General features: G+C 34.2%; 2 protein-coding genes across 4 annotated transcripts in view; both read left to right on the forward strand.

Moving 5' to 3' along the window:
* Positions 1-244: 244 nt before the first annotated feature.
* LOC138326139 (laminin subunit gamma-1-like) lies at positions 245-19,234 on the forward strand. Its single transcript, XM_069272268.1, has 9 exons — positions 245-326; positions 5,621-5,821; positions 6,603-6,842; positions 10,120-10,206; positions 10,578-10,673; positions 12,657-12,749; positions 14,676-14,771; positions 15,309-15,326; positions 19,146-19,234. Exons 1-9 carry the CDS (start codon positions 245-247, stop codon positions 19,232-19,234), a joined length of 1,002 nt encoding a protein of 333 aa, XP_069128369.1.
* LOC138324663 (receptor-type tyrosine-protein phosphatase mu-like) overlaps positions 9,447-24,601 on the forward strand; it is a 38,881-nt gene continuing 23,726 nt past the window's right edge. For all 3 annotated transcript variants that reach the window (XM_069269697.1, XM_069269696.1, XM_069269699.1), the window contains exons 1-7: positions 9,447-9,542; positions 10,120-10,206; positions 10,578-10,673; positions 12,348-12,434; positions 12,657-12,749; positions 12,998-13,084; positions 14,676-14,771. The gene's annotated coding sequence lies outside the window, so the exon portion shown is untranslated. The remainder of the gene's footprint in view (positions 9,543-10,119; positions 10,207-10,577; positions 10,674-12,347; positions 12,435-12,656; positions 12,750-12,997; positions 13,085-14,675; positions 14,772-24,601) is intronic.

The raw sequence follows: 24,601 nt of genomic DNA on the forward strand, positions 1-24,601 counted from the left end.
CATGTTAATTTGTTTTAACTTTTATAATTAAAAATACTTCCAGTGCTGCAACTTTATTAAAGGTGGTAAAATTAGAAAGTCTAAACCTCGTACAGACGGCGAAAAATGTGTATAACACTTAAACAGTTTTCACTATGAAAAAAAGAGCGAAAAGGATAGACCATACAACTTTAAGTGTTATAGGTAGTATTCTAGTTAACGATGTTTATATATTATACTCAAGAAAGCAATTACATAGTCGTTAATGGCGTACTCTCGGTACAAAGAATCAGTCTGTCGGACATCGTCGGAAAACCACGAGTCACCGCTCTACGGTCGTCACAAACGTACAGCAGGGACTCTTGTGTTTCGCACGATGCTTGTGATAATTGAAATGAGCTTGTGGGTGCATGTAATATGGTCCACATTCATGGAAAGCGAGATTGAGTACAACTTAGCAATTAGCAAATGTATTCAAATACTAAAATAAATCAATTTGACCATCCACTGTCATACTTGACATACATTTGAATAGAACTGTATAAGTTTTAAATAGTCAATTTTTGATAAGGAATTTGAAGATAAAATGGTTACAAGATAATGCAGTAAATCGCCGACAAAAACAATTCGTGTTGTATTCTGATTAAAGGGTTGGTAAAGTCGTCCAATATTTAAGAGGTTACAGGGTTAACTAATAATGATGTGTGAATTGTACATTTGCAAATTGGATTTACCATTTAAAAGCAGTATACTTCTTTAATAAAGTAATGATCATACTGGAATTACCTCCCTTCATTTAAAATTAGATGACTATCATTGCTTAGTGTGTCACTGCTCACGGATGTTAGAAACTTGTACAACTGTGTTGTTCTTTTGGGAGAAAATCTATATAGGAAATGTCTCCTTATCCTATCCCAATGACGTTTTTGTTAATAAAAATGTTTCAAATTGGAAGGATATCAATTTGCGAATGCAATTCAGATACTTACGGTAACCCACACTATGTAAAAATCCAGTGTACGGTTAAATGTCAACGATAATATTGATACATAAATTGGACGAAACAAACATATATTTTTTTATGAAAAAAGCACATGGTACCAAATAGGAAGGATACATTTTTTTTTTTGTATTTTTCCCTTAAATCAAAGTATAAGTAAAACATTTTCTTCAGTATGGTTTTGGAATTGTATTTGTGATGACTAATACGATATGGGTTCTGCCAGCTTCAGTACATATATGTGTAAAAATTATATTTGAATTGAAAGTCAACGATCAGTGTTTTTGCAACACTATGTTATAGCTTTGTGTGATGGGGCTAAATGATTCAATCGCCCTACTCATTACATAATACCTGGTCATATATGTGCGAGAGGTCTAGACAGGGATGGTTGTCTCCTGAAATGGCAGATAATTGAAGCCATCTGTCAGCGTATTTGGACTCGTTTTGAATATGGAAATCTATAAATCGGTTGTAGTTTTGCCTTATCCAGAGTGATATAGGAAAACTATATACTAGATATTCTTGTCCGAGGTTAGAGATTGTCATCTGATGTATAGGCCGAGCAAATGATGAATAGATAACTAGCTTGAAGTACATATTTAACTTCACGTCCAACAAACTAAACTGTACCTTATCAAAACTTTTATGATCAAATGCATGAACGACCAATTAAGTTTAATACCTTTGCGTGTCGACATATCCTGCCGGGCGTTGTTAAATATTTGAAATAGTGTGAAACCACTCAAACTGAAACATATGTATAAAAATGTAATGCGATAATGACACGACGATGTCGCATTTTCTGTAACTTTTTAAGCTATGTGTAACGTACCGGCGGGGGTTGTTACCAAGATATACTTGGGTCCCTATTATGAATTACCAACTATACTACAGCAGTCAATTATACAGATAAGCTAGGTTACAACCAGCAACACTAGTCAATGTTCTATGTACAATACACGGTCTAAGCACAATATGACAGAGTACCTCTCTGTACTACAATGAACTAGATGAAGGGAGACAACTCCTATAACAATAGAGCGCAACACACTCAGTATTGATTACGGCCCTTCACATCAACAATATTACGACTGCCTGTCGTTAAACGTGTACACCGACACACTGTTAGCTCGTAGCCCGCTGACTGCGAGCGTGTCGCCAACACTAACACAGTTAGCTGTTACCAGCCCTACTCACAACTACCTATGTCGTGATCCTACTCACGGCTACCTAGCTAGTGGTCGTGAGCTAATGTCGCGAGTAACTCGCAACCTGTAGTCAATATGTGTGTACCACCCTACGTATAGCTAAGAGCTGCAAAGCTCTAACCTCAACAGCTATACAATACGATTACTGGTCATGTCGCTCGGTATGACACTGATCAAGGCAAGACTTATTCAGGCACTTTTATCTTTCAGTGCCACTACCTACTACCTTGTCGATGCTAACAGCTCGACGTTCAGGACCAAAAGGTGAACAATCCGCCAGCTCGCTCCCTTTTATACTGCGAGAGAAAGCAGCGCTCCTAGCGGCAATCATCGTAATTATCTCGGAACTCCTCGGGTTTAATTAACGTATTAGAGGTGTTCGCTACATTAGAGTCACCGAAACGCTTACACTGTATACTGCCCCAACAATGAAGCGTCTGCCTAAATTTAACAATAACAACAGACGTACAGCAAAGCACGTGTGTTACACATGACATAGCGGTAAGGCCTATTTTCACCACATAGGTAATCAACGCATGTTTTACGAGTAGCATCAACTAAATGGCATGATATGTTGCTACCTGTTTTTTATCATTATAAATCATATGCTATGTAAAGAGGTTACGTAACGATTGGGCAATGGACATGGATTTGATTTCACAAGACAGCTATTTTTTGTAAAGATACAAAAACACGAGCTGTAGTGAGTCTAAAGATTTAACTTATAAGTGTGGAGTTCATTTCATATCATTTTAAGTTGTTAAACATGAGCCATGAGTCATTTACATATCAGGCTAAGATTTACAAATCTACAACATCAACCGGCTGAATTTTGGATGGAAATTTCATCGGTAAGTGTGTGTGTTGTTATTTTCTCCCACCATTCACTGATTTGTCACCGGTTTTAGTCGTGGGAAATTTTTCTGTCAACCCCTAGGTGTGACAGCAAAATCACAACCCTCGGCAAGCGTCTGGTTGGACGTTCATGAACTACCCCTCGGGTTGAGATTTTGTTGTCACACCCTCTAGGTAGGGAAAGATTTTATTAGACTTTAGCGACCATTATTGTGAAAAATATCGTGATTACGGAACCCAGACAAACATACTGAACGTACATGTTTTCTTATTCATATGTATTTCGAACAATGTCTTATTTTTTAAGAATATCTCGTCTATATATTCTACTCGTGTCCGCTATATATACAGCCGTGTTTATTTGTGTGATCTGGACGAAAGGATCTAATAATTGTGTGGGCCAAATAAAATAAAAAATATAGTTTCGGTATGCTTGTCCGGGTTCCATGAACTTTGTTATTCCTCACGTTGTTGGTCGATAAAAAATCTTTATAAGACACACTTACCGACGAAGCGATACAAAATGGCAGAATTTTGATGATGCAGATTGGTAAAATTGGGCTAAGCTAATGTGTATTTACAGACATATGCAAATAAGGTGATGTAGCGATATTTACAGTATGAATAAACAATTAAAGAAATGGATAAATGAATAAATAAATTACAGCACAGAACAAAATACGGTAAAATTATAAGAGTTCGCAGCAAAAATGTATTTATTACTGTAGAAATAAAACGATCATATCAGCTGATAAGATCAACGTGGTATTAACTGTCCGTTCCATTGAAGGACGTGTCTACCTCGTGCTATTGTTGTTGCGTGCGTGAAGTGTGTAAATGTTTTGGAGCGCTATCATTTTTTTTTGACACAGAGCAAGCACATTCCAACCCATTTGAACATTATTTACGCAATGTATATCTGTATAAACCGGTTTCCATGAACTTCCTGGTCTATATTTTGATATATATATATAGTAATGTTGCTTGTCGGATATGAAGTTTATTATGTCCTGTCTACTGGTCATTTGTTCAGTACTGTCCATCTTCACGGCCGTGAGGGCGTCACGTAAGTAGACAAAGATGATGTCTTTGGAGTATTATCATATAAGCAAATATTTGTATCGATATCGTAAAAATGCAGATAACAAATAATGTCTTTAGCGTTGATGTTTATGTGACAGGACATCTAGAAGTGATAAGGAACTCTGATATTTAAATTAATGTAGGTCAGAGAAAAGAGGTAGACTGAACCAATGTTCCAGTCAATCACAATGTACACGTTATTGATAGAGCTATTGTTCCGACTGAATATTGTTAATGTTATGCTCTGATGATTTTTAAGGATGTGACACATTTAAATGTTAGTATGATATATAGAGCTGTATATTTAAATAAAATACCATTGAAAACTCTTTAAAGTTATTTGTGCCGTAATACTTACGAAGCAAGATGAGCTTTTGATATGTTATTCACCACAAAAAATTACCAACATTGTAAGAATTACAGTACTTACAAAGCAAAGGTTTTAATTTAACAAGTATAAATAAGAGCTAAAAATTTATATTCACATCTACATTGATTACATACGGTCAGACCATGAAACCAAGATGTGGTCTACAATTTCATTTCACATTTTTGCAGTGTAATAAGTAATTGGAAAGTGAATTAAGAAGGGATGTTTACATCTAAACATACATAAGGTATAGGAAGACTTTCACAATGCATAAACTATATGATGTAACTAATGTCTGTCCATTTGAATCGTTTTCACATCTTATACTATAAATCTGATGGCTTTCAATGTATTTATAAAGTAAACATAACATGTCATACATTTTGTCCGGTTATGGAACAGATAACATCCATTTATATACTTATACAAATCGCATTCGATGGCGCGGATAAAAGCAAATGACTCTCGACTCTTAACGTAAAGTCTTGACGTAGGTAATGAAATCATGACCAGATAGATCATCGGGCCTATTGGAATGTCTGTAAACAGTAACAGAATAAAACATAGTCGAATTATGTAAGAACATTTCTCATCATACTTTATATTCTATGTCATCTACCGTTGTTCCATTCCTGATCATCCAACAGTCAAAAATGTTGTTGTTTTTTTTTTTTTCAGAACTTGTTGGTATTAACCGTGTGAATTGTATTTTTACTATGTGTCTCGGGTATCACTTTTAGTTTTATGACTAATATTTTATTCTTCAAGGTATGCAATTTGGATAAAAATAATATAAAACCCGAGACATATGAGTACTATCTTATAGACGGTTATTTTCCCGGACAAAAATTTTCACGAATTGATCTAAAAACGAGAAAATCATATGTTCGTGATTGTTGTAATTTTTCGCGATATTGATATAAGGATATAGCACCTTCAACCATGTTTTCAATATTTCGCGGATCAAGTTTTCGCAATCATAGCAGTGTGCCGCAAAATCGCGAAAATATCATCCTCGCGAAAATAACCGGCTATATGGTATTCAATAGATATATAAAGATGTATTATATATAGAACAAACACCATGTTATACATATACATTGAATTAAATTGCTGTTACAGAAAGCCTTGCCAATGGTAAACCCACAAGCCAAAGTTCTACATACCATACCTACGACAGCTCTAAGGCCGTAGACGGATGTGTGTCACATAACTTGGACTCAAACTGTTGTACACACACGGATTTCCTTAATACGGAGGCCTGGTGGCAGGTAGACCTTCAACAACAGTCTGTCATAGAAATAGTTGGGATCATATACAGAGGTAAGCATAAATATAAAGAGGTAATATTTTCCTTTCTATGAATACCTCAATCTCGATCAATATTTTTTTAGGAAAACATTTAAACGAAAAAAACACACATATGTATATGTAGGCGTTACAGTATGTATACAGCAATTATTATCTTTTTTTTCGGAATGAAGTACTAAGCATAAGCTAATATATTTTAATGTGATTCTGATAATATATTTTGGCATCGAAATGGATTATTTAACCCGACAAGGAAATACACAGTTCACGGTACCGTGGAAACATGGAGCTAATAGTACACATGTACGTGTTTGCATGATTTTGTTCTTCAATTAAAACGATTGAAAATTAAAACTATCGTCATGAAGCATAATTAACAATGTGATGCTCATTTAGACATTCACACTCATTGCAAGATTTTAAAAATAACATTTTAATTTCGGTCAATACGTAAAAGATAAAGAAAAAATATCGACCTCGGACAACGTACTCGGGCGATATATTTTTTCTTAGGTCGGTATAAATGAAAATGTAACCATGTATCGACCTCATCAAAATGCTATATTTGTATAATATTGTAAGTGGAACTAAAATTTCAAATGCCGTGATTATGATATCTGTAACATTGTAAATGTACAACAAGAACCTATACCGTCTATACAACATGATTAACGCAGGTGTTTTGCAACGTGGACCTCATGGATGCGGGCAACTGCATTCACATGTACCCATCTGTTTCGCCTTTGTGAAACGAATATATATATACCTACGAAATATTATACTTACAATTCAGATCACTTACTAAAGCGGCTGGCGGGATTTGAGATCTACCTGTCTAACACCCCCGACTGGACATCAGGAGTGCGATGTTACCAGGACAACACTGCTAGTCTAACATTGGTGTCTGCAAATCAGAATGTATCTTGTCAAGGTGTCGCCCGGTATTTGACAATTTACTCTGACCGTCGAACACACACCTACACGTGGTACTCAGATTGGGCTTTTTTGGAACTATGTGAGGTGTACGTTACTGGTAAGTAAGATATCATTTACATTTATATAAACGTAGCAACAATAAAGGTTGTTTCACACGCATAGGAACGCCATTTACCCGCGATCAAATAATCACAACGCAGATAGGTTGTATTACACGTTAGTGATAAATTAAATTTATGAAATAGCTTTATTAAATGAAGAAACATTGAATCCATATAATAAAGCAAATGATACCACTTACAAAAAATACGAAATGAAAGGGTAAACTAGGTAGCCAACAAAAGACAATTTAGATCAAGTGGCTAGTGGTTTTCCCTAAAAATATATACATATACATGTAACTAGCCAATAAAAAAAGACAGGAAAAAACATCATTTTGTTAGCCCTTCATTCTTGTAAATCAATACATCGGAAAAATGTCCTCCTTAAATAATCTTAAATGATTAGTTTCTCTAACGTTTCGTTGTAATCAGCAGACGAACGTATTATTTATCTAGATATTGGGTCGTTTGTGTATTGGTTGTACATATCATAACCATAAAATGACATACGTGTATTAATGTTTATGTATGCTCCACATAAAACTCAACACAGATTGTGAATTGAAAATGGTTATCTTATTAAGATGATAAAATATTATATAAGATGATGGTTTATTACAACATTTCCATGTTAAACATGAAAAATAATATGAAAAGTCATCTCATGTTGACGTAAAAAATAAAGAAAAAATAAGGACACTTTATTCATTCATTACATAACCAGAGACTCTAAAAAAAATAGAAAAAACAAAACATTATAAAATGTTATCCCTACTGTGATGATTCGTCAGAATTACGCCTTTGTCAGAATTACGCCGTTCTTTTACGTCAATATTCCATGTAAGAAATTAACATGAAAAGTCAACCCAATATGACGTTAAACCAGTCTTGAATTTGATGATAGTAATTATAACGTTAATTAAAAAATGAATTTTTATTTTGTTGAGGTTATGAGGGTATAATGATAATGGAGCCCGTGTAAATTTTATATAATCCTTATATCTAGTTTTTCACGAAATTAATATTATTTATTCTCGCGACAGTTGCATATTTTTTAAATAAAATACCCATTTTTTTTCTCTCCTGTCATCGTCAACGAATTCGACTGAACAGCTGATTGGAATCGAGTCATTCATATGTTCCCACCAAAAGTGGTGTCATGACTCGACGTTGCTACGGGAGCGACTATTCCCGTAACAATAGAATCGCCGCACGTGTTGTACTATCATTATGCACTGATAATGATAATACTAGAAAGCATGGTTATTGATTCCATGTCAGTACAAACTGTATATTTACAGTTTGCACTGACATGGACTAAATAACCATCTCGTTATACGATCGCTAAGATATTAATGTGAAAAATGAAAAATCACAGAGCGCAAAATCGTTACCCCAGAAAAGCTGATTAAATGACCACTGAATGTAGTTTTTTTTAAGTCAAAGTAAGACATATCACATGAAGCTTACCATATTAAAAAAAATACATTGTAGTGTATTTTATCAATAATATAATATGAAATGAATTAATAACATAATATTTTAAAAGATTACATTCAAGTATTTTTCAGAGCAAAATTCAGGAATAGCAGCAATTAAATCGAACACATTTGGAACAATGATGCGAGAAGATCCTTGTATGTTTTTATTGGTTTTACATTTTGCCATTTGTTATTGAGTACATAAAGGAGGTATTTTTACAACTGTAGAAAAATTCAAATATTTAATATTTTGGACGGAAGTAAAACAATAAGTTGTGCAAAAAATGTGTGAAAGCTAAATAATCTGTTTTAAGATACAGGTGATGTAAATTTGTTTTCAGAATTGTATGGGGATAGGGTGGGTGGTAGGTTTGAGTAGGTATTTTCGCTGATCATTTTTCTAAACAAATCGCAAAAAAAAAAAAAAATGCAGCGAACTATTACTATTATTAGCATGCATATCTAAGCGACTTTGAAAGAAAGGGAGGCGTATGCATTTATATGATTTTTTGTGATCATGGTATACTAACAATAAACATAAACGTGTATAGATAAAATAACTTCTTCCTTTATTAAATAATTTAAAATATACATCTTATTGTTAATTGGATATTTATGCAATCTAGTCATAATTACGATAAATTAAGGAGTTAAAGGAAAGTGAAAATGCAGTTTAATTGCTTTGTGAACATTTTAATTATCTTAACAATTGTAAACCTATCATTATTGTAATACCTATAATATCTATTAAAGGATGTATTCTCGGGAAGTTTGGAAATGGACATTGCAATGATGACTGCCTAAACTGTCTTGCTAGCTTATGCCATCCCACATCCGGGGTATGTGGTATGTATGTCTTTCGTAAATTCATAGATGCCACTTGATGTCATTTATTCAACTTTTGACAGGAACAGTTCTTTGCAAATACCCATGAGAAACCTTGTGTGATTAATATTCAAGTTAGGATAACTAGTATTCTTCCATTGAACAGACCTATTACACGGTGCATGATTTTGAAGTTCAATTAGATTGTAACTCATTATATTTGGATAGAGAAAAAACCAAGTATCTGTTTTTACCTGTTATAAAGATCAGTTTTGATATTTCGTTTCAGATACTTGTGCTCTGGATATTACAGTTTGAGTAATGGTTGCATTCAATGCCCTACACAATGTGCGGGGAATACCTGTGATGGTAGAACAGGAGCTTGTTCTGGTAAGATGGCCTTTGAACTAGCCAATGCAGAGGCAGCTTACTAAAATTAATTGGTATTAGCTCATAATGATGTAACGTGACAAAAATGCGAGAGAACACTCGGTATCCAAGGACATCGTTAGCCATTTTGTTTTCTCTGATTGGATTCGTACGGCAGGTCACACATATCACTATATTAAGCACGGATATTGACACACGCACGTGAGAATAAAAATGGCTTCCATCGACAGGTAGAGGAATGAGGTGTCTCAAAAACAATTCTGAAAAATACTTTTATCTTTTAATCTCAATCATTTGCCTTTAAATTGCATGGTGGTCAGATTATATTAAGTAAAATAACAATGAACAAATCTGTTAATGGTCAAACAGAAGTTGATGATTTCAAGGTTAGTGTTTGCAACTTGTAACTTAAATGTAGCTGTCACATAACTGGCGCGTACAGCCATGCCACACGGCTATGCAATTAATATAAGATATGTCTGTAATAACACTACTGTGACGTTACCTATAGGTATGACTTAGTAAAAGACAGATAACTCCTTACAATATAATGACCATAATCGTTTGAATATTTCAGATGGGTGTTTACCAGGATATTCCGGCACATACTGCAAATGTCCAGCGAATTGTGGGAACCAAGCATGTTCCCTTGGACACTGTTCAAGTATATACCTACATGTTAAATATTGTCTGTTACGTTAGAAACTTTACCTGAACATAATGAAAATTCAAGATTAATTTCAAATTTAAAAGGAATAGTATCGTGGTCAAAAGAAAATTTGCTTATGTAAAGAAAACAAGTAAGCATATATTAGCAATTTTAAAATAAAAATATCAAAATCGACAAGGAATATATATTATTATGTTGCGCACTTGAAATTTTAAATAGAATGAGCAAAACCCTGGCATCTTTCTATTTTGTTACAATCTATCCAACATGAACCTATGTGACTTTGACTTGTATTTGAAAACCTTGTTAACTTTTAAAAAATTGCAATTAGCTGAAGACTGGTGAGTTTCCCTCATTTTTTACAGACTGTAATAGCGGGTACTACGGACCTACCTGTACCACACCTTGTCCTTCTGGCTGTAACGCTAACACATGCGACAAGACGTCGGGTTTCTGTTTAGGTAAGTAAATATTCGTCATAGTTTAAGCACCTCGTTGATGTGTTTATCAGAGTACAATAACATTTAATCAATATTAAATATGTCAAGGAAAACTAAAAATGTTTTAATACCAAAAAACGTCTTTTTTATTTGACTCTCGACTCGACATACCGTGTCGAATGTTGGATGAATACATTTTTATTCCAATATAAAAATAAAAAACGACTGGTTATTTTTTTTCTCTCAATGTCCCACCACCATGTACATGTAATTACAATGATGTCATATCACTGATTACTCACCGCTTCGGCTTTGCTCTTACTCCAACTTTATGAACAAACTGCGGTGCAAACGGATGAGCTACGGTGGTTGTCTTATCATAAAATAGACTCAACACTGACAAATATTCTGTTTTGCTTTATGTGACATCAGTTGCTGTACGAGTCAGTTGACATTTACAGGATATATAGCTAGATATATCAGATGATTCGACTCTTTAACACAAGCTCTCTTGACTTGTCGTCAGAGGTTGACAAGCTCGCCTGTAAAGGTCTCAAAATGGGCTGATCTGATCGGTGTCAGCCTAGCCCTGTACTTCTTCATCAGCTGGTCGGGTTTAGTCTTTTTCCTTGCAATTTTTTTTATCAGGGTAAAGATCTATTATGACGAGAAGTTTGTAGCGACGATATAAGGATTCCAAATCACAGTGTTGTTTCAAAAACACTTGGGTTGGAAGGCAAATTTGCCGTTTCAGTTGACAAAAGTATGGTACTGATCTGAGAATGACTGAGATCCTGATATATCTCTTTCAATAAATCGTGTTTTTCTGGGGAGTTTAAATATGCTCACTCAGGTTTGCTGATTTCGCCAACTATCCATACTTACATCTGAACAATTCCGTCACATGTGACACATAATCTGATTCCATGCACACGTTTAGTCTTTCTTACAGCAAATTGCTATTCATCACGGTTAGTTCAGATAACATTTAAATAACATATTGTGACAAGATGAGATCGAGTATTTCTGTGTCACGTTTATAGTGATATTATTTCGATTTGTATGAATATCAGAACATTTGTGAATAATTATTAAATATAAGAATATAAGGAAACGAAATTAAACACCAAGAACACTAGAACAACCAATGTATGTTACACACCAATGCATGTTGAAAATATGACAACCGACGTTTATATTTACATTAAAGAAGTCATTATTTTACAAAAAAAAATAAAAAAATAAAGAAAATAAAGCCTTAAAATAAAACTTCTACGTCAGTATAGAGAAAATTATCAGTCGATGGAGCAATCTATGATTTGGTGGGAAATACTGGGTGCCACAATTCTGGTATGTTGTCATGGACAACTGACTAAACAAAAGCAGTAAATGAAATAATCGTATCAATAAACCAGATATACAAAGATAAATATAACAATTCAATCCATTTCAAATAATTTTCTTAGAAATAATTTCATACTGATAAATTTTAAGAATATTTTAACATTTTTCAGTGAATTCTCACACTGACTGAAACCCAGTCTTTTCGTGACCTCTTGAACTCTGATTGTTATATTAGTACGCCAGAGCCTATTCATAGGATAACTAATGTAAGAGTGTGTTGAAAAAGGAAAAGACATTTAGGGTTTATCAATGAATAAATCAAAGTCCATGGCATCATTTGTGTAATTTCAGATGGTTGTTTACCTGGATTTTCTGGCATATTTTGTGATTGTCCATCGGATTGTGGTGATTACACGTGTTCTTCCGGTGACTGCAAAAGTATATATCAATTCTAGATTATCATTCTTAAAATGTTTGTTTTCAGAATAAGCCAATATGATGCAATTTAACGTATAAAATATAAATAATGTTTGCATCTAATTGAAGAATTTGCAAAATATCTTATACCTTCATGAAATATCGTTGATTCATTAAAGGTTATCGCTTGTATGACATAAAATCATGTTTATGCTTTAAACTGCGGGTGTTTTTCTACTACAGACTGTAATAGCGGGTACTACGGATCTACCTGCACACCTTGTCCATCTGGCTGTAACGGTAACAGGTGTAACAAGACGTCAGGTATCTGTACAAGTAAGTACATGTTACATGTATCAATTATTTCTGGAAATAGGATTATGATAAATGATGATATTAAATTATTTAAGAGGATAAATTGGTGTTTCTTTTGCCCAGAAACGCTATTTGTCGACTACTAAACGGTTATGCCGGAGGTATACCAGAACCATTTTTAAATGTATTCAATTTACTAACAGCAGTGTAAAATAACTTTTTCATGATGACCAGACTATACAGGCCATATTCTTCATTTTGCACTTCAGATGGTTGTTCATCCGGATTATCTGGCCTATTCTGCAATTGCCCATTGAATTGTGGTGATCACAACTGTCCTTCCGGTAACTGTGCAAGTAAGTATCCATCTTTAAAAATTGACGTTTTAACAATATTTTTATCAATAATTTGTATCTTAATGCTGTAATGTTGTTCATCAAATGTTGTAAATAACATGAGACGAACAGGAAACATAATAAATTTTCTGTTTCAATTAGACCTTGTTTTAACCCATATATATTGTAACCAATTAACATTGTTGTTGTGTTTTTTTTTTAAATCTCCCTCCGATGATTTGTTTTGCGTAATATATCTTGGTAACACGATGATTCATTAAGAGTTGGCTTTCCGTGTCTAGCACCAAAAATAAAACTTGTATTGTAACCTGCAACTATCATGACATTCGAAACGAAGCCAAATGCCAGTTATTTACTTGGTTTCGCTCGAAGCGAGACGCTTCTCTGATGCGGAGGAAAAGATTCATTCACTAAACCGAATGAGAGAGTACTGCTTACTTCCGTGAGATATATAAGTGCATTTGCAAACAGTACCAGTGATTCTATTCAGTGTGTAATGTCACTGAAACAATATAAAAATATTTAAAAAAAAGTACTTTTCAATACATACCTTTGATATGAGCCAAGAAAAAGACGACAACGACATACGAGATTTTCGATATCGTAAAAATGACGTCATTCCGGTGAATGTGACGTCACTTTTAGCGGGTCTGAATGACGTCTCATTCACCGGATGTTAAAGCTCAGGGTCAAGTTAGAAAAAAAATCCGTCATATATAGAACAAATTCACGTGACCGTATTGACAGATAAAGCATTTAGTATTGACGGATAAAGCACAAGTTTATCCGGTAGTAGTTACCCGTCAGTATGTGGGGCAGTTGCAGGATACATTGATTTAGGCCCCTCATATTTACATATATTTACCATAATACTATAATGTTACTCACATACAGTAATGATGGATAATGGGTTGTACCTGTACAGTGTACACTATGTCCTATGAATTGTAGTAATCAATAGTGTTCCAAGACTCTGGGGAGTTGCTTTTACGATTATTTAGTAAACTGAAAACGTTTGTGATAGGCTTTGGAATGTGGTTTTATACCCATCTGTATAATCAAGGCATTGGCAATTGTTAATTAATTGTGACACGTACATATTTACCACAGACTATGGAAGAGCAAAGTTTACCTAAGGGCGTCGTATTACTTTGCCCAGATCATTGCTAGACGCACAAACTTCTTCTGAAATTGGATGTGTGACGGTGTCGGAAGCGTCCATGCTTTCCCATCCCGTAAAATGTTATATCGAGTCATAATCTATGATTGTTATACCAATAAATGTTACGTTCTGGGGTCCTACTGATGTTTTTGGAAGACTATTGTACCTTCAATTGTAGTTTAGGGATAAAGTTGGCTACCCATACTTGCGTCTTAATATTGATCGACCGCATGCATTTAGCGTCACGGAAATTCAGTATTACCGTTGCCGTTACGATTAATCGTGTTGCATTGTATAAACATACAGATGACATTGTAATAGGTTAATTGGTCATATTCTATTCTACTGGTTATGATTTTGATACCGCGATGCCATCACATATATACGTGAACAGCGTATAATGACGATATCCCTTTGTTAAATTTCCAGAATGTAACGGTGGGTTCCATGGAAATCGCTGTGACCTAACATGTCCTGGTAACTGTAACAACAACACGTGTAGCCAGGAAACCGGCCTGTGTGAAGGTAAGATACAAAAGTACAGATAGATTTTGGTAGTTGGAACTGTCGTGTGATCATGTAACCACCGCGCAAAACGTATTACGTCTCCTCCCTGTGTTTTCGGGACCAGTGATAATACAAAATCCAGTGATCTGCAGAATACAGTGGGTAGAGGTAATATCGGTTTTGTCATTTCTTCAAGCAGTCAGTCAACAAATTTGGAAGATACGCATGTATTTTAGTTGCTTGTATGTAGGATCATAACAATGAATTTTGGAGTAAGTTTTTATCCACAGTATATCAAAATTATTCCCGAATCATTATGCTGTTCTTCCGCCTTTTTTATGCATGTAGGCTGGGAGTCAATGAACGTCAAAACAGTAAATGACACTTAAATTATGTTAAAAACCAAACCTTAAATTTTATACACATTATGCATATATATGGTATATATCACGCAACTATATCACGCAACTAGAAAACTCGTCATGCCTGTTAATTCAGTGGACAAGTAAATATGAGTAGGTAGAAAAACGTGAATTCATGAATTTCTATGTTCAGTTGTGAAACTCAACAATGGTAAGTACTATAATATTTTGAATCAGGCCCCAGGATCATGAAACATTCCTTAATCAAAACATTTACTAATTATTTTTCAGATATTCAAAACGCTTTTCGCCCGTGGTCCTTGGCCCGTTCTTCCATCCGTTCTACCGTCCGTCCATCTGTCCGTCCGTTAACATTTCTTATATCAGAAAGGGATGAAGGGATCTCTTTCAAATTCACATGTAGGTTTCCCTAGGGCCCTTTTTGTGCATATTACATTTTTTTCATGGATATACAGAGACCGGACAGAAGTATTCGGACAAAATGGCCGCAGTAACGTCATGTGTACATCTCGCTAGGAAAATAAAGCTCTTTATAAAAAATATACGTGTTGTGATACTGACCTAATATTTGGTGATCTGACCCTTGGACTTTCGTACTTCCTTCAGACGATCGGGAATCGATTGATATAAACTTTGAATGTATTCTACATCAATGCCTTGCCAGATGATTTGTATTGTGTCAAAAAGTTCTGTTTGATTAGTGATGTTGTTGACCACTGTTTTTAGTCGTATTTTAAGTTTTAACCACAAATTTTCGATGATATTTAAATCAGGACTTTGTGGGGGCCATTCTAAAACGTGAATACCATGGTTTGTAAAATATTCAGACACAACACGAGCCTTGTGAACCGGAGCATTGTCCTGTTGAAAAATGTAGTTTTGGTTTGCGAAGTGTCTCGCTAAAACTGGCCACAAATTCTCTTCCAAAATTTCAATATATTTTAGTGAATTGATGGTTCCATTTACACTGCAAACAGTACCAACTCCATGATGGGTAATACACCCCCAAATCATCACGGAAAATTTCCGGTGTGACCGCGGACAGATGCAGGCTGGCCGGTATGCCTCGTCTTTTCGCCTCCATGTAAAAATTCTGTTGTCATTACCGATCACGATTTGACTTTCATCAGAAAAAATAACATCTTTCCAATAGTTTTCTACAGTCAGATTTCTTTTAGCAAAGCAAAATGTCACACGTTTCATCAAATTGACTTCACGCACAACCATGGTTTTCTTCACTACCCTTCTACGGTATCCCTGATTTTTTAAATTCCGGTCAATCGTTTTACTACTAACCTGTACATCATTTACAGTGTTCCTGTAGTCATTTAATTCGGCTGTTACTTCATCCAACGTTTTTCTCCTATTTCCACGCACAACTTTTAAGAGCCTTCTCTGGTCCCAATCTGTCAAATGTGGCGCCCTTCCACATCGATGTGTATTTTCTATGTTTGCTCGTCTCACATATCGTTTCCAAATATCAGAAATTGTAGATTTTGGTATGCCTAACCTATCTGCAACAATTGTTTGTTTTATCCCACCTTCTATCATCGCTACAACCGCTTTTCTTAAGCCTGATGTCACTTCTTGACCACGACGACCCATGTTATTTCCGTGAATTCCTGCGATTCCGTCAGCAGACGACATAATTTATTTTTACCGTCACAACATTACGCATGACGTCATCTTTCCGATGACGTATACGATGACGCGAATCAAGCCGCCAAACTGGATTTATTCCGATTTTTAAGCGCCGCGCGAAATTTAGCGGTATATATCACGACGCGTTTGTCCGAATACTTCTGTCCGGTCTCTGTATATGAAATATGGAGTATTATGTTCGAATAAAATACGACACCTACTATATCAATTTGAAATTTTACCGATTTCAATAATTTAAAAAATACGTGTTATATGTTTTCGCGATTTATCATTGCATTAGTTTTAAAAAATATTTATGTCGTAAATTTGAGATTCGATTGAAATAGAATAATTAAGTATATATGTTACGTCAAAACATCATTGTGTTGTGTATAGAAACAGAAAGACAACAATATTTCTCATATTAAGCAGACACTGGATAATGATAATGCCACACCAGCTGCAGCTTGATCATTAAGAATGTCGATACAAAAGCGCAGTTAGTGTTCTTATAAAGCAGCCGCCATTTGCATGGCAATGTCAAAAAGGACACGATGGATATGCTTTTGTTAAGTCGGATCATGTCAAACAAACATTCCATGTACCCGATATAGAGACTAGTAAAGATAACGTTATGGTTATTTATATGTTACGAACCTAGTGGACATGGTATAATGAAATGTACATTTTGTGGTATAATATGCCAAAGTTTACAAGCTACACAACTGTTAACAGTAATAGCTAAATGGCAACATACGAAGTATTATCCACAGTATAATAATATTTTACATGCAAAAGGTAATAATCATATGTTTTTTTTTTGTTTTTTGTTTTGCTCAGAACAATCAACAGAAAACCAAAAAGAAACGAATTTGGTAAGTTTGATAATCGTTTTATTCAAACTTAATATCTGTCGATACGGAAAAATCAGTCACCAAAACTTATTATACTTACATGTTACCTTTGTGTGTTTTGATAGATATTAAATCTATTTGAAATATAAACAATTCTGTATGAGAATATCAACATATTCATTCGAGTATAAAAATATCAGTATTGTATTATACATTGATTTGTGAGTAAATATACAAGAAATCCGTGAATGCAATAACTTTCACTTTACTATCGGGTTGTGGATGCAATGTTGTGTAGGGTAACAGACCCACTACGTTTCTGAAACGGCGTTTAATTCCCATAACGCAGGTCGCCTTATGTCTCCCGCGATATTCCAAACCATCGCGAAGTATTTGACTATCACTACACCATGTGGCAAAACAGGAAAATAAACCATCTCTGTAATTATAGATTAACTTCATAGGACGCATTTCATTTGCTTGGTTTTATATATCATTGAACTATTAGTAATAGATTCATTTCCGTTCACAGGTCACTATAATCGCTGTTTTGGCAACTCTTCTGGGAATTTCAATTTGCTGTAACATCGGATTCGTTGTCTTTTATCTAAGATATTCGTAAGTATATATCAATTTATTTTCATTATCAAAAATCGTTATTTTACATCAATTGTGAATGTCTAATTTAATTTAAATAACGCACTGAGGTACGGAGTAACCATTGATTTTAATCGATATGCCCCTCTAAGTATTATTTTACAATAAAACAAATTCAGTTGTGGCGCATTGACATCTTTAAATTAGTAGATTGGTTTAAGCCGCTTTTAACATTTCGCTCGAAACCGTTCTTACCAATGAAAATTAGTTTCAAGGAAAACTGCAATTACTATTACTTTTTATTTGTGGGTAAGTACATCGTTAAAACAATCATGGTTTCAGAAAGAAGTTTGAAAACGCCCCCCAAAACGTCAAAAACAGATGAAATACCTTCAGCTCGTAAGTACTATTTACATTTGTTTTAACGAATATGGTTATATTAAACCTGAAAACAAAATATTAACGATAAGAAACAAGTTAAACGCTTTTCTTCTTATGTAACCAATGTCACTGTAATTTACTATACTTTACTAATTATACCTGATAGAAAACTCCAAGATTGCTGAGATAATCTAAAAACATTTCTTATTTCTCCTTAACTCCAAGTGTTAGTGAACATCTTTGGAACAGGTAATGCGTGAATGAAGTAGTGTTAACCAACTTTCTTTTCGTGGCTACTAAATTTCGCGATTTCCGCTTCAATGCAATTTTACGGCGATTCAGTTTTGCAGATTTTAAATTGAATGGAAATATCTTTTAAACTTTTGTAAGCAATTTATATTGTTGAAGATATTGATTTCGTGGAGATACATTTTCGCAAATTTGCTTTAATCGCAAAATTCGCGAAAATAAATCGCACGCGAAAGAAAGTTGGATTACAGTAAATATCTTGTAATTATTGTTGTAATGTTCTATAGGTTCCAATGATGACAGTCGCAACTACGAGGAACTGGAAGAGACAAAAGTTGATAGCGCCATAAACATCTACGACACTATACAAGGATAGGGGAACAGTTTAATCAAGCAACATAACATCAAACAAGTGATTCACATGAAATAAACAAACAATAAACAACAACAAAAAAGTCATTATAATCGAAATTATAAAGCTGTCTGTTATTGGCAACATGTCACTAGTATGTTTTGTGTGATGATTATGAGGATAGTCCAACTCAATATGTGTTAAGTAATATTTACATTTTTATCACATGTTATCTTAAATCTGTGTAATTTCATATGAAAATTTATGAAACATGTCTCAAAGTTTTGAATTTAGCTAGCCAAAATATGTTTTATGAATATAGGATCCTCACTGAGTGTTCATTTCATATAAGATAACTGCAACAACCTACATTCCGAATAAATCTCACGTCATATTGTACTGCGAAAATCGAGGGGATGTCCCCATGTTGTCCCGCCATCTCCGAATTCCTGACGTCACGCCATTATCCCTAATGTCACTTTAACGTTTCTGTTATGGCGTCACAATGGATTTTCTTTCTGGCACAAAAAATCGTTTCAGGTAATATTACACTTGACTATTAACATATGCAAACATACACAATACACGGAACAAATGTATTACATACGCGAAATCACCGGACATTAGGCGGATTATGTGATAAAATCACATATATGAACTGAGCATTAATTTAGTATGCTATATAGATATGCGATGTGCGAATATGCCAAGTAATTATGTATTTGTACAGTAGCGTATACATTTTATTGTAAACATACCATGAGTTAAACGGAAGCCTGATATTAATTCAACATGACATGCGTTCTAATCAAATTTGATTTGAAAATTGGATATCTTTTAAGTTTCTTAAACGCTTAGAAACATTTCCCTATGACATATATTTAAATATAATCATGTAAATAACATGTTTTGTTCCTTTGTATTACCTTAAGCAATGGTTCCCAAAGACAGGAAATGGACGCTTTAGCATCGGAACTTGTATACATCGTCAATAAAGTAACCAATATACGTGTTTTCAGTGCTTGGTGTTTTTTAACTCCTCAATATATAAATAATGTATTTAACAAAACATCAGAAGCTAGATAGACTGCTTAATACGATAATCTTTATGTATCTAGCTTCTGATAGTTTGTTAAATGCATTTTTGTTTTACTGCAGAATCTGAAATCCGTATCAAGATTGGAGAATTTGATCGAAAAAAAAATCTTGAAAAAATGCATATGATTTTATAATAGATTACGTGACATTCTTTCCGTTTCTTTTATACTGACTGATTTCTTTATGATCTACGTATGTTTCAGAAGGATGTACAAATTATTCACTATTACTATTCACTTCACTGTGTGGTAGATGCAGTTTTGTTCTTGTTTAAAGAGCTTCAGTGGTCACATGAGCCATACCCTGTACAGGAGATACGTATGCTCGAAATATATCAAAAGTCTCGCCGATTCCTGATTAATAACTGCTTGTAGATATTCCGTGACTTATAAAAATGAAACTTCGGCGCAATGTTAATGATGAGGGATACACCATATTGCTGTCAGATGTGAAGACCAATGTAAAAGTTATACCAAATAATATAAGCTACAAGTAAATTCAGAGAAGATGTTTTGTCTAAATATTAGATCATGCCTGACGCAAATATTTGTGGATGATGGAATGCGGTGAGGCCAATATTGTTGAGAGTATTATTCCAGTAATTTAGAAAGGAAATTATACAAATTATTATAGTGTTTTAATATTGGTCTGGATTTTTACAACTATGCTTAATACAACTTTAGTAAAATTAGATGCAGCTTACTCGAAAAACTAGGTGCTCATTTTGGTTTCAGAAAAAAAGAAAAACACTGTTTGCAAACATTTCTGTTTCAAATCCCGACGAAATTGCAAAATAGGGGCATCAATGCTTAAAATATAATGCTGGCATGGAGGCACCATAGGACAATAGATAATATACCCAAAGTCATACTCGAGATCTCATACTTAAACGGAAATGCACGGAATTTTAAAAATGGCCACAGAATTGTAAATATATCAGTCCAGATTATAGCGTGTGACAGCATTTTAAAATATACCATACATTATTTCGTGAATAAATAGTAATGACTGTGTTGACATTGTGTGGTGTATACTCTAAATCAGTGGGGAATCACAGTTACAACGTATTTCATTTAAGATAAAGAGCTCACACAACTAAATTTGTCACATGTGTAAGTTCGTCAGCTGGGTTTGAACACAGCCGTTTTGGTTCATTGCACTCATGATGAAGCAAATATACCCGGATAGCTTTACAGATGACGACAGCCGGTATATTGGCTGGAGGTCGCCGGATAATAGCACGAAGCAGTGATAGTGATTTTATCGTTCTCGCTATCGCCATAACGCGACAATGGTGCAGATAATTGGTGTACTTTGTGATGCTTAACGAGCACGACGCAACTTCAGGTACATTGTAGGAAGTATGGTAAGTGTTTCCTAGATGTATTGGAATTGGAATACCAACCATTTTTGCGTTGTATGTTAACGTCATCTGACGCTCATTTACCGATTGGTCTCCCGTGTAGATAAGTGAATTAATTTAATCAAACCATCACAATTAACAGAATAGCTCAATTATTGCATTTTTTGTTTAATTTCAGCAACAAAACCACACATTTCATTTACTCAACAGACATTTTCAGATTGTCATATCTTGACAGCTTTTGTTAACTAAAATTGAATTGTCAACATGTTTTAAACAAATTAATATTGTTTTAAACCATCTTGTAAATTGGTACAATGAAGTCTTTGAAACAGTTGCATGCTAAGAAATATCACAGAAACGCACTGCAAAAATATCAGAGGTGGAATAAACAGGAATTCCCATGGATATTGGGAGGGATATAGACATTGTTAGGGACAAACAAATCGAACAATAAAATGCTGAACGGAATGTTGAAAGAAAGGATGAGGTCAGGAATAGATCAATAGCTTATAAGCTGATCACATGTTAATAGGATTTGTCAAACATTACCCACGCAGTATCAGTCATTGATATGTCTTTCAGTCCAATTCTTCTGTTACAAATATTCACAGGATGTACGTTCAATTTCGTAAAACTAAATTACACATATGCAATCTAGGTCAAATTGTCTAGACATGACAACCCTATTTATCTGATTCAGCTGATCACATTTTGACACTGTGTGAACTCAACTGCGACTTGCTACTACGTCACTAAGTTAAATATCAAATTCAATAATTGTTAAAGGTGCACGTTATTGTTTTGATACAAAAATCAATATGCAAAATTCCAACTATGATATATAAAATGATATCTACTTATTAAACTTGTTTCACATTTCAGCGCAGTCAAATTTTAGCAAAATGCCAGGGGGTGCGGTGGCCGAGTGGTTCAGATGTACCGACATACGCACCACAAACTCTCAACCACTGGTCGCAAGTTTGAAATCCAATGTTAGTCATCTTGCCAGGAACTGACTTCTGGTCGATGTTTTTTTTTTCCTCCGTTTGCTCCGGCATTCCTCCTCCAACAAACCCGGCACGTCATTAAATTATCCTGGTTGTTGATAGGACATTAAACTAATAAAACATACGAAATCAAATTTTAAACACAAATGGGATAATGAAAATATGAAAATGTTATACTGTACATATTAGGTAAATTCGGTGGTGCAATAAACAGTAAATGCCCCTTCACAGAATTAAGTGCTGGCACATGAATATAGTACTTCAAAAGACTGTGCGAAAAGCGCTAAAAATAAACGTTAAGATATAAATAACTCATTTACAGTAAATATTAAGCATATATTTACTACATGACAAAAGTGTATTGATTATATAGAATGATTCTAAATAACAACGAAATGCCAAGTGATATTAATTTTATTTAAAGTAAAATGCTATTGAGAATTTGATGAGTTGAAAAGGCTTATTGGCAAATATTAAAATAATTGGCCATACTATTTTAATGTGTTTCTCTCAAATAATAAAAATGTGTTGAATTTTGAAATAATAATTTTAAGATTACCCTTCAATCGAATATGACAAAACTGTCTAAAATGTATCAGAGATAGAAGTGTAAATGTAGTGCTCTACCTCTGTAGTAAGTAAAACTATTTATACATGCCTTTTATTAATTTACGAACACTTAAATCATTATGCAATCCCAACAATAACATTGTGGTATACATTTTCAAGAACTTGATAAATACGTAGGCTGAAAATGGCACCAAACCTTAATGCACCTTCTTAATCCATTTTCCAAAACAGAAATCAAATTCGTAAATACACTTGCAAATATATTACGAGGCCTTCTGAACTTCCTGGTATCTAAGGAATTGCATTTAAATGTACAGCATAATATAGAAGTTGATAAGTATACACCGCCATTGTAGTGCATCATATTAACGCTCGTTTTATCGGTTTCGACATCAACAAATTCGCGCAATATCAAGCACATTGTGTAAACTGGTTATAATTTACTTTCAAATTGATTCATTTTAGCTGTTTCAAGTTGCAACACTATTTACAATTCAAACTTGTTAATGATTATAAAATCAAGCCATCTAAGTAATCAGAAGATGTTTACAGTATTGTGTCTGCAAGTTCTTCGATTCTATCTACTTCAATAATTTACTGACTGATTTTAAAATGGAATGCAAGTACACCACAGTTCATGAGTGCATGGCCATGCGAAATGTTTAAGGGGAAATTTAATACCGTGGCTGATCAACACGAGGCATGTCTGTTGCTGATCGATCAAAACATTTAATACGAGTGTTGGGATACCTGTTTTTTCAGTTTTTCAAAGGGTGTGAAGGACTTCATTTTCATTTTTTTTGCATTACATATGTAAAATGGACGTATCGATATTAATTGTCAAGGATGTTATGACGTCATTTAAGTGTATAGTCACCGTCGTTATGACGTCATTGTATATTGTGTATCTTCCATCGGTTTCTGTTATCTAGGTTGACAAAAGAAAAATTGAGAATACACTTTTTTGAGGTCAGAGAAAGTCCTGTGAAGTATAGGCTGAGTAAATGTGTGGAGTATATGGGTTGGGAAAATACTGACTACATAACTAGATAAAGTTCATTTTAATTCCAGGTTTCACCAGTTTAAATATACCTTAATGATATATTTTTATGAACAGATACGATTTGTAAATTGAGACGTTGCTTATCCTAATATCATCTAGACCACTATCGTATACTTAAACGAATTAAAACCAGCTAGATTATCTGCATAAAAATGTGAAGCAACAATAGCATGAAGATGTCGTAGTTTCCGTCTTATTTATGTTCAGTATTAAGTACATTTTATATTTTATGAGTAGCATCATTTTAATGACAAAACATCTGCTACCTCGCTCTTATTCTATTTTAT

Source organism: Argopecten irradians, chromosome 6 (genome assembly GCF_041381155.1).
Source record: "Argopecten irradians isolate NY chromosome 6, Ai_NY, whole genome shotgun sequence".
Classification (NCBI taxonomy): domain Eukaryota; kingdom Metazoa; phylum Mollusca; class Bivalvia; order Pectinida; family Pectinidae; genus Argopecten; species Argopecten irradians.

What these genes read in the sequence shown, in the direction of transcription:
- LOC138326139 (XM_069272268.1), top strand. Translation starts at nt 245, where the DNA reads ATGGCGTACTCTCGGTACAAAGAATCAGTCTGTCGGACATCGTCGGAA. An exon ending in GCTCTACGGTCGTCACAAAC is followed by an intron (nt 327 to 5,620) that starts GTACAGCAGGGA and finishes TTGCTGTTACAG; the next exon opens with AAAGCCTTGCCAATGGTAAA. An exon ending in GACGTCAGGTATCTGTACAA is followed by an intron (nt 12,750 to 14,675) that starts GTAAGTACATGT and finishes TTAAATTTCCAG; the next exon opens with AATGTAACGGTGGGTTCCAT.